General features: G+C 39.0%; 1 protein-coding gene across 3 annotated transcripts in view; it reads left to right on the plus strand.

The window, feature by feature from the left end:
- Nucleotides 1–2,968: 2,968 nt before the first annotated feature.
- PREX2 (phosphatidylinositol-3,4,5-trisphosphate dependent Rac exchange factor 2) overlaps nucleotides 2,969–17,439 on the plus strand; it is a 307,122-nt gene continuing 292,651 nt past the window's right edge. For all 3 annotated transcript variants that reach the window (XR_013178245.1, XM_077166953.1, XM_077166954.1), the window contains exon 1: nucleotides 2,969–3,677. Coding sequence is in view for 2 of the 3 variants with exons in the window: in XM_077166953.1 (XP_077023068.1) it covers nucleotides 3,561–3,677 (117 nt within the window). In the remaining variant the exon portion in view is untranslated. The remainder of the gene's footprint in view (nucleotides 3,678–17,439) is intronic.

The following is a 17,439-nucleotide window of genomic DNA, read 5'->3' on the forward strand; positions in this document are numbered from 1 at the left end:
GTGTATTTCCTAAGTATAAGCATCCTCTTTGACATAACCGTGGTACCTTTTCCAAAATCAAGACATTAATATTAATCCAACATTATCGCCTAATTCTAAAAAGTCCATTCAAAGTTTCTAATGAAGTCCTTTAGAGAGTTTCCTTCCGTCTGGAAAAGTTCCTCAATCTCTCCTTTTCCTTTATGACATTGACACTTTTGAAGATCACAGGCTAGTTATTTTGTAGAAAGTCCCTTAGTTTGGGTTTGTCTAACAGTTTCTCATAATTTTTTCAATTTTGGCAGCTGATATTGTAAACATACCAGGAGGTTTATGAAGCTTTCTTCCATTTCTGGCAAAGCTAACTTTTACCACAGGGTTAAAGTGATGGCTGCCAGGGTTCTCCAGTGTTAGTATGTGATACTTGTCAATTAACTAGTGGTTTGTGGGGAGATACTTTGAAGCTAAGTAAATATCTTGTTTCTTATCAAACTTTCACCCACCAAATTTCATACCCATAGATGATTTTTGCCTAAATCAATTATTAGTTTGATAGTTGCCAAATGATGATTTTCTAACTCCATCATGTCTTGTAGACTTATACATTGGCATTCCAATGTAAGATAGAACTTTTCCATCCTCCCCCACTTATTTATCCATTTATTTATATCATCAGGGGCACCAGGATTCTTATTTTACTCAAATTCATTGCCATAATTACTTATTTGAATACCTAAACTGTCCCTGATTCGACCAATGGGAGTCCTTCAAGATAGCTTCTGTCTTTTTGACATGCCCCCATCAAACACTAACCACTTCCTTACTGGCTCAACAAAACGTTCCAGGCTAGCTTGTCGTGTATTTTTCCCTTGCTTCTCTGCCCCAGCTCTAGAATCAACCATCTCTCCAACAAGCCCTGCTTCCTTTTTTTTTTTTTTTTTTTTTTTTTTTTTTTTAAAGGAAAGACAGAGAGAAGGAAGGAAGGATAGAAGGAAGGAAGGAAGGAAGAAAGGGAAACATTTTTAAACATTTTCTTGTTTTATTGTATTCTGTTTCTCCGTTTTTGTTACATGGGCTGGGGCCGGGAATCGAACCGAGGTCCTCCGGCATAGCAGGCAAGCACTTTGCCCGCTGAGCCACCGCGGCCCGCCCCCTGCTTCCTTTTTTAAAAATATATTTTTATTGACAAAACAACAAAGATTCCTTTTTTATATATATATAGAGGAATTGCACAAGTAGTTCTCTAATTTGGGGGGACAACTGGTAAGAGAGAAATACTACTTTATCTGGGAAAATACCTCATGAAAAAAGCATGACTTATTTATTTACATTTTTTCACTGGGGAAGGGTGCAAACCTGGGGAGGAAGCAATGCATTCATTCCTTCCTGCCTCTACATGCATTGTGAGAAGGTACAATCCTGTTCGATTTGTCCATTCATTTTTGGATATCTACTTCCCACGTCTATGATTTCTTTTGTTTATTGTTTACCATGCACAGTGAGGTCTGCTCTTTAATATGTAATTGTCCTTTGTTTTTCTGCCACAGACTACGAAACCCTTTATTTCCCCTTTGTTCATAGATATCTCTCAATATGTCGCATTTAAGGGGGAAAATAGTTCATTGTCCATCATTTAAAAACGGTGTCCTTAATATAACAGGAAAAGCAAAGTCCCTCTTAGTTTCCTTACAGATGAGTATAGTGATTCATCACAAAATATGATCTGAAAAGTCATGATCTGGAACACTGATAATTATTTTAATGTCTATCTTAGTTTGGCCAGACCGGTTATAATAAATACCACTCAGTAGGTTGGCTTAAACAATAAGAATTGTTGGGTCATGGTTTTAGAGGTCAGAAGTACTAAATCAAGGTGTCAGCAAAGGTGCTGGCTTGCCTGAATCCTAGGGGTTCCTTGGCTTGCTTCTCAGTCTGCATCACTTGGCCACACCCTAGCTCCCCTCCTATAGCTTTCTCTGGCTGACTGTGTCCACATTTCCTTTGCAAGGTCTTCATTTACACGTATAAAGAACATCCTGATTCACTTTGGCCATGTCTTAACTAATAATATCTGCAAAAGGGCCTATTTACAAATGGCTTCACACCCACAGGACTGTGGATTAAGTTAATATATGTTTTGTTGGGGTACGTGATTCAATCTGCCACGCATCTTTATATTTTTTAGGGCTTTGCTAATGCTCTAAAGCATTGGAACAAGTTAACATGCCGCTTTCTTGCATTGAAAGCATTCAGTATTCAGTTTACTTAAGTGAAATCATTTGTGGACTCTTTAAAGATGTTCTAAGTAGGGAAAAATGACTGAAAAATATATGTGGATAGTATCAAGACAAAAATATATATGGTTTGTTTTGTTTGTTTGTTAAATTAATTAGAAATATTCAGTGCTTATTAGATCCTGGCTCTGTGTTTCTCTCCGTCCTCAAATCCTTGGAGATGTATGTACATACCTCTGTGTTTTAATGAGCATTCAATAACAGCTTTATCTTTTATCTTTTCAATTTAGTGACACAATTAAATCACAGCAGCTCTTAGAAACAACAGTGACCACAAATATCTTTGCCCTTGGTCAAATTTAAGTACTATCATGAGGTTGAATAAAAATTATAGCCATGCGAAGGAGAATCTCTCCAAAACATACTCAGTTTAAAGGTGATGTTCGTTCTATTTGAAGTTTATTGTATGGCTCCTGCTGTCACTTTCTCATAGTTATCTTCATTTGTTATGTTAATCGACACTCTAAATGCAGAAAGGAGAATGTGTACCTTGTGAATATTTGCATTTGGGGAGTTTTAAAACAAACGTGTTTTGTGCCTGAATAAAACACAAAATCAATGTGTTTCTTTTCAAAGAGAGAAGGGTAAACACCGTGCTTGTTTTTCTTCCCATCCAGTTATGTAACTGTGGGGACTTGTTTCTTTGCTTTCAGGATTTGTTCAAAACACATTAAAGCTAAACAATAGGCGGGAGTCCCAGGAGCAACCCTCAAGCTGTGCCTTGGAGCATTCTGAAGGGAGTATGTCCTCCTAGGTTTGGGAACCTCCAATTAGTTCCTTTGCAAGTGCTCATCCTGTGTGTGTGTGTGTGTGTGTGTGTGTGTGTGTGTGTGTGTGTGTGTGTGTGTGTTTAGTTAGCTGGCACGCAACACTTCCCCAGGGTTGTGTTTCCTTTTCCTGAGATTTGGCGAAGGGTAAAGGGTCGGAGTCACATGGATACAAGGCATTTGATTAATGTCCAAGTCACCGCTGTGGCTGCAGGAGCCGCCTCCTCTCCAGCCCGGGCAGAGTGAGGCCGGAGCAGCGAGGCCAGCGCGCAGGTCCGGGCTGGGAGACCCCTCTCTCCGGAGGCTTCCGTGTAGAGCCCCGCGCCTCCCGACGTCCGAGTTCCAGCCGGACCACCCCCCAGCCTTCCCGTCCCAGCCTCTCTGCAGCATGTAAAGTCGCCGGTCCCTGCTTGGACTTTGCGGAGGCAGCAACTTTTCTTTCTCGCGGCTCCGGGAGCCGGCATTAGCCGGCGGACCAGCGCTCAGCAGGGTCGGCCAGCCCCGCGTCCCGCCGCCCACCATGAGCGAGGAGAGCGCCAAGGACCTGGAGAAACAGCTTCGCCTGCGCGTCTGCGTGCTCAGCGAGCTCCAGAAGACCGAGCGGGACTACGTGGGCACGCTGGAGTTCCTGGTGTCTGTGAGTGTCCCCGCGCGGCGACGCAGGGGGACCGCGGGGCGGCGCGGGGCGCGGGTCCCAAAGAGGCCGCGGGAAGCGCGCGCGCGCGGCTTTGTCTGCGCCGGGACAGTGGGAAGCGTCTGGGCATCTCGGACACCCGAATCCGCGCGCGCCGCGGGAATTTTTTTTAAAAAAAGACCTGGGACGCCTAGAGTTGCCAGGGTTTTGGAGAGCTCCGGGTTTGAAAAGTTAGCTTGACTGGGAGAATGCACTTGGCTGTCCAGAGAATCCCAGCTGTCCCATCTCTCCTCACTTCTCTTTACCTCCCTACCTGGCCTGCTTTCTTGCATCTTCCTCCCTTGGGGATTTTATTTTTAAGTCTTTAGCTTGGTGATGAAGAGTTCATTTTGCTACATTCAGGTACATTTAGGTGTTGTTGTTTTTTTTTAATCCTTGGATCTGCTGAAGCTTGCGGGCATTATTCAGATTACATGGCAGTGAAGTCCTTTTAGTTATAATAATCTTTGAAACATAGGATTCTGGTGGGGGGGGGGTTACAGAAAGAGCAGCGGGTTGTGATCTCTAGCAGCTGTTGCATATTAAAGCCATATGTGGCTCTCACCCCGTCTTACGATCTACCCCCGCCACCCCCAGCTTAAATCTGTCCTCTGCTCTATTTGTGGGTCCCTTGTTCACACTTAGCCCGTGAAAGTGGTGAAATAAAACAGCCTCAAGATTTCTTAGGACTGGGCAGGAACTTTGTTTCAAAGTTTAAGCTTGACTCACTGGAAGTCAGCTTTGAAAACATTTCATTCATTTTATGGCCAGGAGGGGCAAAATTGAGAGAGAAAGTTCTGAGACATGCCTCAAAAAGTTGAGTTTTCTCTGTTCACTGCTGAAAAGACAAAGGACGTGGGGACTGGCTCCTATCCACCCATATGCTGAGACTGAACATCACTCAGAGAACAAGGAACTTTTAGCCTTTACACATCTCACTCAAGGATCCTGATATTCTTTCCCCTCCACCACTCCTTTCCATCCCCCCTGGTCTGAAGGGAAATGTTTCAAATGCCAAACTTCCTGCTCAGTTTTCTGAAATCTGTGAACGTTCTGCTTATAATCATGATAGAGGAAATTCACTTCTTGGCTATGGCAAGAAGGAAGGAATAAGGGCTCAAGTGATGTGTGATGCACAGGTTGGTTTCTGGTTAACTTCTCAAATTAAAATCAAGGTACTTTCACATTCCTTGGAAATGTATAAATATTTGAGAATATACAGGGAATTGGTGATGATGTATAGAATTGTACACTTCATGCAGCAATGACTGTCAAAAAAAACGTTGTTAAGGAGGTTTGACATTTAATAGTTCCAAATTTGGCTTCCATGAAACTTTGTTGTTGACAGAGTCCTCTAACTTTTTGAAGTCTCTGAGTCATTTTTTTTGGATAGTATTAGTTAGTTCTTTTTGGAGTTACAGAGCTCTAATTGACAAAATTGACGATTGATAACTAACTTAATCTGTAGTAAAAGAAATGTGTTGATCTTTACCTAAAATAACAGCTTTTCTTCTAATCTTAAAACCTGATTATTAAAATTGAAAATGTATTATTAGTATATAGTTAGATAAGAGATTATGGGAGGTATAAAATAAATTGTATTTTACTTTTCCAAGTAGAGTATCATTTGTGATTTCACTCTTCTCATTCAAATTGACTCTTCCACTTTTCCTTTTCTTTGTTCACTATTTGTCTTCATATATGTACACATACACCCAAGCACACTAATTGGAATGAATGTCAGTTTTAAGCAAAAGTTTACCCTGACTAACCATTCAAAGTTAGTTTCTAACCATTCAAAGTCTCAGATCTATTCATAATATGTTAAATTTTCTTTTTTAGGTATTATTTGTGGCAACACTTAAATCCCCATGTTATTTTACTTGATGATCTTCAATTGATGTAGTCAGTTTAGTTTTTATATTAGCCTAAGCTAGTATGCATCAAGGATTTAAAAAATATCCAAACCCTTATATTTCCTTACATTTCGTCTTCTAGGAATTTACCCTGAAGAAATGATCAGAAATGAAGACAAACAGTAGAAGCTATTTAAAAATAATTAGCCTAGGTGAAAAATCAGCTGAATAGTAAATTTGTGGCAAAAATTTGAGAGTATTCCTAAGTCAAAAATTTTTGTTTGTTGAATTAGTCTTTGTTTTAGATATCTATGCCATTGCTTCAAGCCATTAGCAATGATTGATGGTGTTGCTTATCTTTATTAGGAAAAGGAGGAAGAGAAAGAGAACGTCTTTTCATCACTTTAGTTCTACCAGGAACATATTTTTACTTACTGGCCCACAAATAAGCCAACCAAAAGGTATAACTCCTTGATTAAAAACATCATATGCCTTGAGGGAAATACTTTTTTTCACAAATATGAAGATCTTTGTTTCTTCTGATTCTCTCTGCTTTCAGTTCCAACTGCTTGGCCTCTTTTGGGGAGAGCACTTTTTCCCACATGCCTGAGATGCGTGGTGGAAATAGTGCCTGAACACTGTTTTTTTCTCTGTATCATAGCATCAATCTGTATGCATTTCTGCTCTTTGCCACCCAGGCACAAACGTTTTGTTTGAGCAAAGCTGTGTCTTTTAAACTGGCTACTGTCATTTAGTTGACAGCTTGCTATTCCCATGATGCACCATGTTTTCTCACACTTCTGCTTTTCCTCCTCATGGGGTTTTGCTGCTTGGTCAATTCCTTCTTGGCTTTCAAGGCTCAGCTCATCTCCTTCATGAAACCTTTTAATGAACTGATCATCTTTCCTGTCCCTCTTCCAGGATAAGCTGTCCCTGCTTTGTCCCTACTCCACCCTATATTACTTTTTCCATGGTACCAAAAGTTGTTTATACATTTATTTGTTTACCTTCTTTTCGTGCTATTAGAATATAAACACCTTGAAGGCAGGGGTACATTATATTCATCTGCGTTTCCGCAGAATTTTGTTGAAAGCTTGTGAGGTAGGAGGGACTCAAAAATGCTTAGTGAGGGTGCACGAGTGGTTCAGTGGTAGAATGCTCACCTGCCATGTGGGAGACCTGGGTTCAATTCCTGGCCCATGTAACCCCCCACCCCGAAACAAACACTCAAAAACCAAAAATGCTTGTAGAGTGAATGAATAAATCAACGAATTGAACCATCCTCTGTCTCCTCATCCCACTTTAAAGGACAGTTTTCTAATTATCCTTAAAATTCTGATTCCTTTTTCCTTCCATTTGTTCTATATTGATAGTAGAAGTTTTTAAAGTTTTGCTTAGGCACAAATACATTTATGTAACAAAAAGTTTTAATGAACATGGACTACCTGCATTTAAAAGAGAAACATGATTTAAATCAGGCATGGAGTTATTAAAAACTCTGTAATGCATCATTTCATTTTATTCTAAATTCTGTGAGATCACAGGTTACATTATCTAGATTAATTTCTTTTGTTATAGGCAAAATGGTAGAGTGAATCTATGTTATTGTGCATGAATCTTTATTATTATGCTTCATTAGAAATACTCTAAAACGTTTTTTCTAAAGAAGTGAATTTAGGAATTTGAATCCAGTATTAAATATCCAAAGTCTGGATAATAGTAAATTGCAACCAGTTTCCTGTTTGCAGCCCAACCACACAGTATGCCAAGATCTCCATGGTTCACAGACCCATTTGAGTAGGCAGAGAATGAGTGGTTACAGGGTCAGCCCTGTGGGGGGAGTTTTATGGAGTCATATCAGGCTTGTGTTTAGAAAGCCCCGTGCTTGGTTTAATGCTCTGCTATTGCCATCTTAAAACTCTAATTAATTTTATCTTTGAACTTGTATTTTACAAGTGAAGTCCAATGGGACAGTGGAGCACGAATGTGAGCAGGAGATACATTTAAAAAAAAGGCTTTAAATGTTAGTTCTTTAATAGCACTTTTCCCTGCGTTTTGAACAAGGGACCCCATATTTGCATTTTGCACTGGGTCCGGCAAATTTCACTGTGGGCAAGTGGCACTGAAGTAGGCTGACTTTATTGTCTAATTGGAGACACTTCTGAGAGTGAAGGGGTGCTGTTAATAATTAGGCTGGGAAATAGATGTAAGTTGGGACTGTTCCTGGAAAACCAGAAAAGAATGTCATCCCACATTGTCAGCACAGCAAGACAAAGGCTTGTGTCTATTCATAAAAAAAGGATTTTGCAATTTGTTGACTGTCTAGGCTTTAGCTTCAGTTGCCCCATAATTTGAGTCATGTTTTTCATTTACTATGTAACTTTACACACATGCCTAAACTTTTCAAGCCCCAGTTTCCTCCTGAAGGACATAATTGTATTTCTCAGAGTTACTGTAAGGATGGGATATATATATGCATTGGGTTGATTCAGTGCCTGGCTCATAGGAGGGCCCTATAAATAGTTCCTGTCACTTTCTTGGATACTGCAGTTGCCATGAAGAGCCACACATATTGGTGATCTTTAGGATACAATTTTCTTCTCCGTCATATTCTCCTCTGCCCTTTTCGTATGGATCCGAGTCTTTACTTCCTCCCCTTCTGTCTCCCTTCTGTCAGTGCATTCCTTCCCTTGGGATTCTTGTAAATGCTCTTTCTTGTCCCTCTCTGACTTACAAACTCATTCTGCTCAATCAACTTTAAGGCAGTAAAAACACTTCACATTCTCTGTGATAACAACCATAGTTAGCATGGTGCTTTGCAGTTTGCGCAAAGCAGTTGCATATTCATTATGTGATTTGACTGAACACATGTGTCTCTTAGCTCCCAATGTGGAATAAAGTCATTCAATCTGTGTTCCTTGGAGCTCCCGAGTTCTGTGGTTTAATTTTAATGTCCTTATAGGGGGTGGGGTGGGAAGTGGGGCTTGGGTTGGTGGGGAAGGAGAGGGTGATGGGGAGCTGAATTTTTAGGGTTTTAGGGTCTCCCACCTTGGTACTTCCAGTGCAGCCCCCCCCCCCCCCACCTTTCTCTGATTTCTGTATTTGCTAAAGTACTTACTTAGATGGCAAACTCCCAGAGAACAGGAACCATGCATTTACGTCCTCTGTACACTTTTCTTCGTCTAAACACTGTGCCTTGTAAATAGCAGGTGTTCAAGAAAAAAACAAGCAAACAGGCAAACAAAACAGAGCCTGAATGAACCTGAAAACGACCTCTTTCAGTCATGATCTAATTTTTCCAGGCAAAGATGAACTGGTTCGATAAACTATACCTAAGACTTGTTCCAGGCACTGGGGATTCAAAAGAGAAATAAGACATAGTCTTAACCATTATATGCTCTTAATTTCATGGAGGAAAGAGAAATATACCCAGATAATCACCAGACAGTGTGAGAGGGGCCACAATAGCGGTTATAAGCAGAGTGATTCCCTCAGGCTGGGGAGTCAAGGGGACTTTCACCCAAGAGGTGAATTTAGAGCTAACCTCAGAAGGATGGAACGGAATGGGCCAGACCTGGAAGGGGATTTTCCCTCATGAAAGAGCAGCATGTGCAGGGCGGCCCTAGGTGTGGCTGAGCCTGGTACGCTGTGACTGGAGATCAAAAGTTCTGTGTGCTTTTTTGGTCTTAGTAGGAGATGAAGCTAGAGAGGTAGGTTCTGGCCAATTTAATAATTTTGACTTCGTAGGAATGAGCAGTCAGTTGAGAGGGGTCACTTGCTTTCCTGACAATAATAAACGAGTCAGAGAACCACCAAGGTTGGCAGTGGGAGGGGCTCTCCCATGGTGAGAAGGTGCCAGACTAAGAGACCTTGGATCTGTGTCTCACCTGGGGGTTGTTGGTTGTTTACCCCCTCATTGGGCCTCAGCATTCACTTTTCCATGTGATCCTCTTAATCTGGGACAGATTATCACCTTCAAAAGTTATTACTACTTACTAAGGTAAGTAGTACCAGCATAGGCTGGTAATCATAAAAGCTGCGAGAAACATACAGGCAGTCTATTTTGTGTAATATTCATTTCTGCTGCCACCAAACCGATCTTGCTCTCAGGATCAGCAGACCCTGCTCCATTAGTACATCTGTTATGACTAGGCTCAAGTCTTGGTTATAATAACATAATCATTTCTAAAATCATCATACAAATTAAATACAACTGCTATTTTACATTTAATACACACATAAATCATTATACACAACTTTAAAAAGAAATATTGTACTGATTGTATATGTAGAATGGAATGATTTCTAAATGTTTTGTTAGTTAATCTTTTTTAATTAATAAAAAAACAAATATTGATTTATTTGATAACCCTTTAACAGTGTTCTGTTCAATCTTTTATATTCCTCTTATTGTATTTTACCAAATAAAATTGTTGTGTCTGTGTTTTGAGTACTGTCAATTGATACCCAATTATTTGATTTTGTTTACATTAGTTCTTAAAGCACTTTGCATTTTCTTTTTATAATAAATGAATTTTTATCCTTCAGCCCAACTCATTAAAATTTAGTACTAGCTACATTAGAATAAAGATCTCCTTTAATATACATTATACTGTAGTTGTGTAAAATGGTCAACACTTCAGAAAAAAATCCCTTAGCAAATGTTTCATTGTGTAAAATTGTGATTCAATCACTTTGCCTATGGTAAAGTTATACAAATTTATACAGATTTTGAGATTTTAATAAAAATTAACTTTTTTCATTTTTTCCCCATTTGCATGAATTATTACATTAGATCCAAGAGATAAATTATTGTAATTTTAAAGAAAATTGATAACATGTTGTGTTGAGGCTGTGATTTTTAAACACTCTTGTTGGATGTACTATTTCAGACTTCGATACCTTAAATCAATTTGTTGTATTTTAGCCTTACCTAAAAAGGTACAATAAAGGGTCTATTTTGTTGGAGAATATCTAAGCCAAGGACACTGCATTCCATGATTAATGTGAAATACATATTTTCCATTAATAGGCAAGTCCTTCATTTCAAAAGGTTAAATTGTATAGTACTTGGGAAACGACTCCAGCTGGTTAAATTTAGAATACAGATATAGGAATATTTTCTGGCTTGATAGCAAAATATGGCAGTATAGAATGGGTAAACATTTTTATTCATTTTAAAGTTTTGCTACTCTGACAGAGTCAAATAAAGGTTGACATCTCGATTTGACTTTGCTTTGCCCCTTTTTTTACTTTAATTGTCTAAGTTGTCTTCTTGCCTGTAGCAGAGGTTTTATAGATGGTGACACATTTTTAATGATTGTGCAAGAAATGTTGATGTTTTCCTTTGATGCCTGTAATACATCAGCCTGGCCTTGTTTTCACGCTCCCTTGGAGCTCTAGCCTGTTCTTATGAGACTAATACCCCAAAGAAGCCCCAGAGAAAGAAATCTGAGGATTCCATAAATGACATCCCCCATTTCAAAGTTCTATTTTTCTGAGTAGCACTAGGGCAAGATCAATGCAAAGGAATTATTATACTTTATTACTCACCTAAGTGTTAGTTCTGAACTCACATACACCGGTCTTACTTTAGTAATTCATTATTTTCCTGGAGGTGAATTATGGCTAGGTGGAACTTTCATATTCTACCCGATACGGCTATATGATGTGACCTTGCGTTCATTTAATGTATTTTTATATTTTATAGCATATAAACATTTTTCTGTAAACTATAAGTGCAAATGTATTAAATATATAAAATGTTAAAGGGTTTTATTACATATGTTAATATATAAACATACTTTTTATAACATTGATTTTGTATATTATATATACAACAACTTTATCTCAGTTTTTCTTGTACCTCTTAGTGAGAGCTCAGCAGAGACTTCTGATTGCCCCCATAACCAATATCCCTTTCTTCTGTAGTGCTAAAACTTTTAGCGCAGTACATGATTGCATTTTCCCAGCCTCCCTTGCATTTAAATGTGGGCATATGAATTGCTTCTGGGCAGTGGGATGTGAGCAGGCTCTGCTACATTTTGGCCTGAGTGATACTTTAGGCTTGTGTCCTCAGAATATCATTTATACTAAAACTTAAATTCCTTTAGAGTAAGAAATTATTGTATTTAATATATAATTTGTGCTATTTTCCCCTACAGTAATATATTTTTTGCCCATCACTTGATACTTATCTATCTCCTCATATATATTTGTAAGAACTCCTTAAAGTTTATTTCCATTGGCTTTCAATACACGAAGATTTGAGGGACTTGGAAATCTTGTGATTTATTTTATGGAAGCCTCCAGAAATATTCCAGGAAAATATAACCATCTATCATGTTTGCTGTGTGTCAAGTACTGCAAATTCGTATATCACACACAACTCCGTGCAAGGCTTGTATGATTGTAACTCACACACGAGGACACTTGGATCAGTTTCTCTGTGGAGAGTGGGAATTCTGAGTCGATGCTTTTGTACAGTTATTCCAAGCTGTTGTGCTGGCCCAGAGGGTTTCTTGATTGTGGGAACAGTGGAATTGGTCATGATGAGGAATACTGAGGCAGGTATTGGAACTTGTTGACTCCGGAAGTGCACCGAAGTCAGGAAGGAACGGTCCTTCATTTCGGGCATGCCATCAAGAGGAAGAAAACAGCAGAAGCTCATGTCCATCCAAGACCAGGGCCAGACCCAGGCCGGCACTCAGGAGCCCAAGATTACCCAGAAGCCAGGAGTTTTCACTTACAGGAATAAGGAAACACATTGACCTTTTAAAAATAGACAAACCTTCATTCTGCTGTTGGTTACCTGTTAATATATGTGATTACTGAGATTAGTTTCAGTCGAATTTAATTCCTCTTTAATCATTTGGGATTTCTATGTAATTTTTTTATTCCGTTCTTCATAACAGGTTTGAATCCTTGGTTTTATGTGTTAAATATAGCTCATGTTTACCTTATATATGATTAAATCATATGCTCTTTGAGACAAGGGCTAGTTTTATATATGTTTTTATTCTTCTTAGTGCAAAATGTATTGCTCTGCATTCAACAGATATTCTGCAGATTGTTTTAATTAGTAGGAAGCAGTAATGTAATTTAAACACAAATGAAGTAAATCACAAAGTTAAAATGATGATTACTACTGGGAGTATTTTGTTTGCAAGATCTACTTCTTTTGATAGAGTAGATGTGGGAGAGTAACTGCCATTCCAATATTCATGGAATGAAGTTGAAGTTTGATAAATAGGCCATGTTATACAGGCAGTGGCATTTTCCTCAGTTTCTGGTAGGAAAAGTGGCACAGTCCTATAATCTTAGCCTTGTAATACAAAAGGGAAATGTGTGATGGCTAGATGAATATAGCTTTCTATTAATGTAAGAAGGTGATGTTTCTCCTGTGTATTTTTCAGTGACTTACTAATTCTCACATATAAAAATGGACTTCCCCATTTTTTGAGGGTAGCAAATAACTTTTTAGGATTTAAGGTGTGTTTAAATTTTATACGTAAAGTTGATTTTATAAGGAACATAGTTGGACTGTCAGAAAATTTGAGAACTTAGCTAATACTGAATGGATTCTCGATTTAAAAAATACATATTTCTATATTTGAGGATTTGGACTATATTCCACCTTAATGGCATCAGGAAAGCATAAGCAAACCCAAAAGAGAGATCCAGATAGTCAGCCAGGATACTTGAATAATTTTTTAAAAAGAAAAAAATCTAACTATATTTAAAGAAAAAAAATGCCTATAGGTTTACTATTTTGTATGATGCAACCCTCTCTAATCTTTTTCAGTCTGTCAGAATGCAAAGTTCCAATTTGTTTTCTTTATTTTAGAATTCTCCTTAATATGTTTCTTTAATATATGTTAAGTGAAACTTGTGGTGTTTTTTTTCCCACAAATATGAAACTAAAAAACCTAAAAATATTACCATAAAGAAAATCAAGTGTGATTTTTACTTATCTCCAAAACCTACTTCTTTAATTTATGAAAGACCATATTTTTAGCATGGTGTATTTTGAATGTCAGTCAGTATAAATAGTGCTTCTAATATGCTAAGCAGTATGATTATCCCCTCTAGTAACTGTTTTCAAGAACATAGGATCCAAATTATTTTGATTCTTCTGGAACCTTTGTGCTAAAGATTACAATGTACTAAGGCATATTATTGAATACCTACTGTGTGACAGTAAATATTCTATACTCAAAGGAAATAGCACTGACAAGAATGAAAAACCTCTGCTTTCATGGAACCTTGAGTCTAGATGAGGAACTACCAAGACAAATAGTAAAATTTATAATTCATTGTCCAGTGTAAGTGCTAAGGGAATAAATGAAATAGAGAAGGAGAATAAGAGTGTGCATGTGTTTTGAAGTTTTATGAAGAATGAGATGGTAGGGGTTCATTCCTTTTTCTCATACTTCTTTCTGTAAGTCTAAAAATATTTGAAGATAGCTTATTTTTCATCAACTTTAACAGGAAATATCTGATAGGAAAGTGCTACTCAAGTCTCAATTATTCAGTATAATTATAATTCACAGGTGAAGTTAAATCTAGACTCCCCTTGCTAAAAAAGTTAATAGAACAGAATAGCGAAAGCGTGATGAGTAAGACTTGTGCTAGTTAATTAACTAGTTAATTTTTAGCTGTCATTTTCCAATACATTGACTTTGATGTAATAGGCGTATGTTTTTTGGAGGTGCAAACTAAAAATACTCTACCTCTCTCTGTTATGTTTTTCCATTGAGGAGCTTAGTTTGTAAAGCACATTTTGCTAATAGTTTCAAGTCCCAGCAGCTCTGTGCCTAGTGGGAATTACAGCCAATGTTAGAATTAATCAGTGGTGGGAACCCAGCTCTCTGGACCACTGAAAAGCCTCTGCTGGAAATGACATGTCCTTTAGCACTGAGTGGACTGAAGCATTGAACAGCTGGGGGAGGGGCATTGGAGGCTCTGCACAGCAGATGGACAGTTTTATGAAGGTTGCTTTAGATAATCCCAGAAATGAGTTAAGTACTAAGGTATTAAGGGCTTTCGTTCATTTTACTCATTTAATGTCTGCATTCCCTGAGAGGGAACAGGAAGAGTATAGAATACTTTGCCTTCCCCTCTTTCTGCATTGTTCTGTCTTCTGGGCCTATAGACTTGAGAGGTGTGGCAGCTGGATGCAGCCCCTTTGTGGCCAATAAAGGATCCCTGGGAGCCACTGCCAAAGGCTGTGGGGGAGGGGAAAGGTCACTTAAGGACTGCGGAAAATATTCCTTCTCCCCGCATCCAGGGGCCTTCTTTCTTGCCTTAGTGTTAATAGATTTTAGGAGCTTGAATTCTTTCTGGTGCTGAAGTTCTTTTTTCAGGGTTAGTTCTATTAAGTGGGATTTTTAAAGCAGCCTTTGTGGAGGTATTTCATTCTTCAGTAGAGCCTGAATTTGTAGCACAAAAGAAGGGAAATAGATTTAATACTATCGTGATTACCAACTTCAGAATAGAAATTGGTGAATAATTATACTTATATTAGGCTTTAAAAGAAGTATAACTGAAGGGAAGGGATTGAGCTGGCTGTATTCTTTGCTAAGATTATTTGCTTTCCTCTTCCATTTCTCTTTATTGAGACCGTTCTATGACTAATACATCCTAAAAGTTAAAAGGAAATACAAACACAATTACCACAGAAAGTTAAAATCTTTTCCAATCACTTCTCCTTTGTGCTGTTTGTGGTTTCTCTGTCTGATTGTTTCAGGTTAAGGAAAAACTTATCTGTCAGTAGAACTAACTGTTTTTGACCATGGTGTGAACATGACAAAACTGGGACAAAGTCAGTCTTAACATTAACAGCTATTGTACCAAACGGACCTCCAGAAACTGTTCAGAATACATGGGTCCAGCTTTAAAGGCAAAATTTGCCTAATGAAATAATTCAAGATATGTGGTGTAAGGACTGCAAAAACTTCAACAACTTTTGATCTCCGTCTGCAAAGGTTGCAATGCAGTACACTTCATGCACCAACTGCAAGACAGTTCAATTGTACTCTACCTACCTGGAGTCAGACCAGATCCCCTGGGTAAGGGCAGCCCTCCACAAGACTGCCCTTCAGAACTGAAGCACAAATTCTGGGGCTCAGGCCACTTGAACTTCTGACCAAGTGGCTACAGATTCTAGGGTTCCCACCAGCCCCTCTGGTTCCTTAATTCAGAGAATTCACTGAAAAGTTCTTATTGTAATGAATAAAATAAGGTAAGAAGCGAAAAGGAGAGGTGCATAAAGTGGGGTCTGGGAGGATTTCATACGTGAGCTTCCATTTCTTCAGACTGTGTCACTCTCCTGGCTCACGGATTACCTTCTCAATCATGGAAGCCCTCTGAGCTTTATTGCCCAAGAGTTTTTATTGGGTTTTATTTCATAGTAAGCATGATTGATGGAGTAAATGCCAACTTTGTTGAATTTAATCCCTAGTGCCCATTCTCCTCCCTAGAAGTTGGGCTGCTATCTGGAGACTGAAAGCCCCAGCTCCTAATCACCTGGTTGGTCTTCCTGGTGTGGCCAGCCCTGTCCTAAAGATACAGGTGTGGCTGAGCCATCATTAGCTTAAATGTTCAGGTGTGGTCTGGGGGGCAGCCCACCCTGAACAACAAAACCATCTTATTTAGAGATTCCAAAGGATTTAGAGATTCCAAAGGGAGATTCCAAATATTTAGAGGTTATTATCCAAGAACCAGGAACAAAGACCAACCAAGTGCTTTATTATACTACACATGGCCTGGGAGGGAAGCCTGAAATGTCACAGCCCTTTAACTCTGGAACATTCCTCAGAGATTCTGAGGTGTCCTCCACTCTGGTGAGTGTGTTGGTGCTCCTCTGGGCACTCAGATTGCATGGGGTTGGATGCACAGTAGCTTTGGTTGAGGTGGTCACTGGGAAGCTATAGGGTGAGTTTCGAACTGAGTCTAAGATAATGTCTGCACATGCCAGAGGGCCATGGCAGGAACTGGGTCAAAGGTTAACAGCAGATGTTTCTGTGGTCTGAGAGGCAGAGCCAAAATGCGACTTCCAGGAGCTCTGCCACCCTTTAGGCTTGAGCAGTGTCATCCTGGCTGTTTATCTCCTTCCCTGCACTGTGGCCTGCTCCTTGCCAGGGACTTCAGTGGGCTCCTTACTCCCCTTCTCTGTTAGGATCCTCTTGGCGGGATCAACTTTCCTGGATTTAGAGTGGCTTAGGGTATGGGGTTCAGGTGTGGGGTAGCTTCTGAGGGATGGATGATCTCGTAATAAGAATTAGGACCTATATTTGTAACTCAAGGAGAGGTAGATATTAAATGCTTTTTTAAAAACTTATTTCCTTGGATGATTAGAGCAATCATTTTAGTCAGTTTATAGTTACACTCTCATAGTTCATTTCCTACTTAGGAGGGTTTATTAATGTTTTACAATTATTATATACTTCAGAAGACTATTTATCAGGCACCAGGACCTTCCTTAATAAGTGAAATCTGGCGACTGGACCCCTAGAAAAAGCTTGGAACCTTGTCTGACAATTTGTTTGAAGATTGCCCTTCACTTTGGTCAGCAGGTTCGTTTTGGAGGGTCCTTCCTTCTTTCACATATGTTTCCAGGGGCACACAGTTGAAGTGAGTTGCTCTAAACAAAAAGGTCAGATCTGTTTCTTGGAGGCATGAATGTTATGGAAAATAGCATCAGATCTAGTTACAGTTTAGTGATCAAGTTCCCCTGGTGAGGGGATTTGGTGCTCCAAAAGCAAAAGTAAATGAAAAAAACCCAAACCCCAAAACCTCAAATGAAAACTATTCATATGAAGATATATTGTAATGATCATACATCTTTCAACAACATGGGATTGATTATC

The sequence above is a fragment of the Tamandua tetradactyla genome, chromosome 6, assembly GCF_023851605.1.
Source record: "Tamandua tetradactyla isolate mTamTet1 chromosome 6, mTamTet1.pri, whole genome shotgun sequence".
In the NCBI taxonomy this organism is placed as follows: domain Eukaryota; kingdom Metazoa; phylum Chordata; class Mammalia; order Pilosa; family Myrmecophagidae; genus Tamandua; species Tamandua tetradactyla.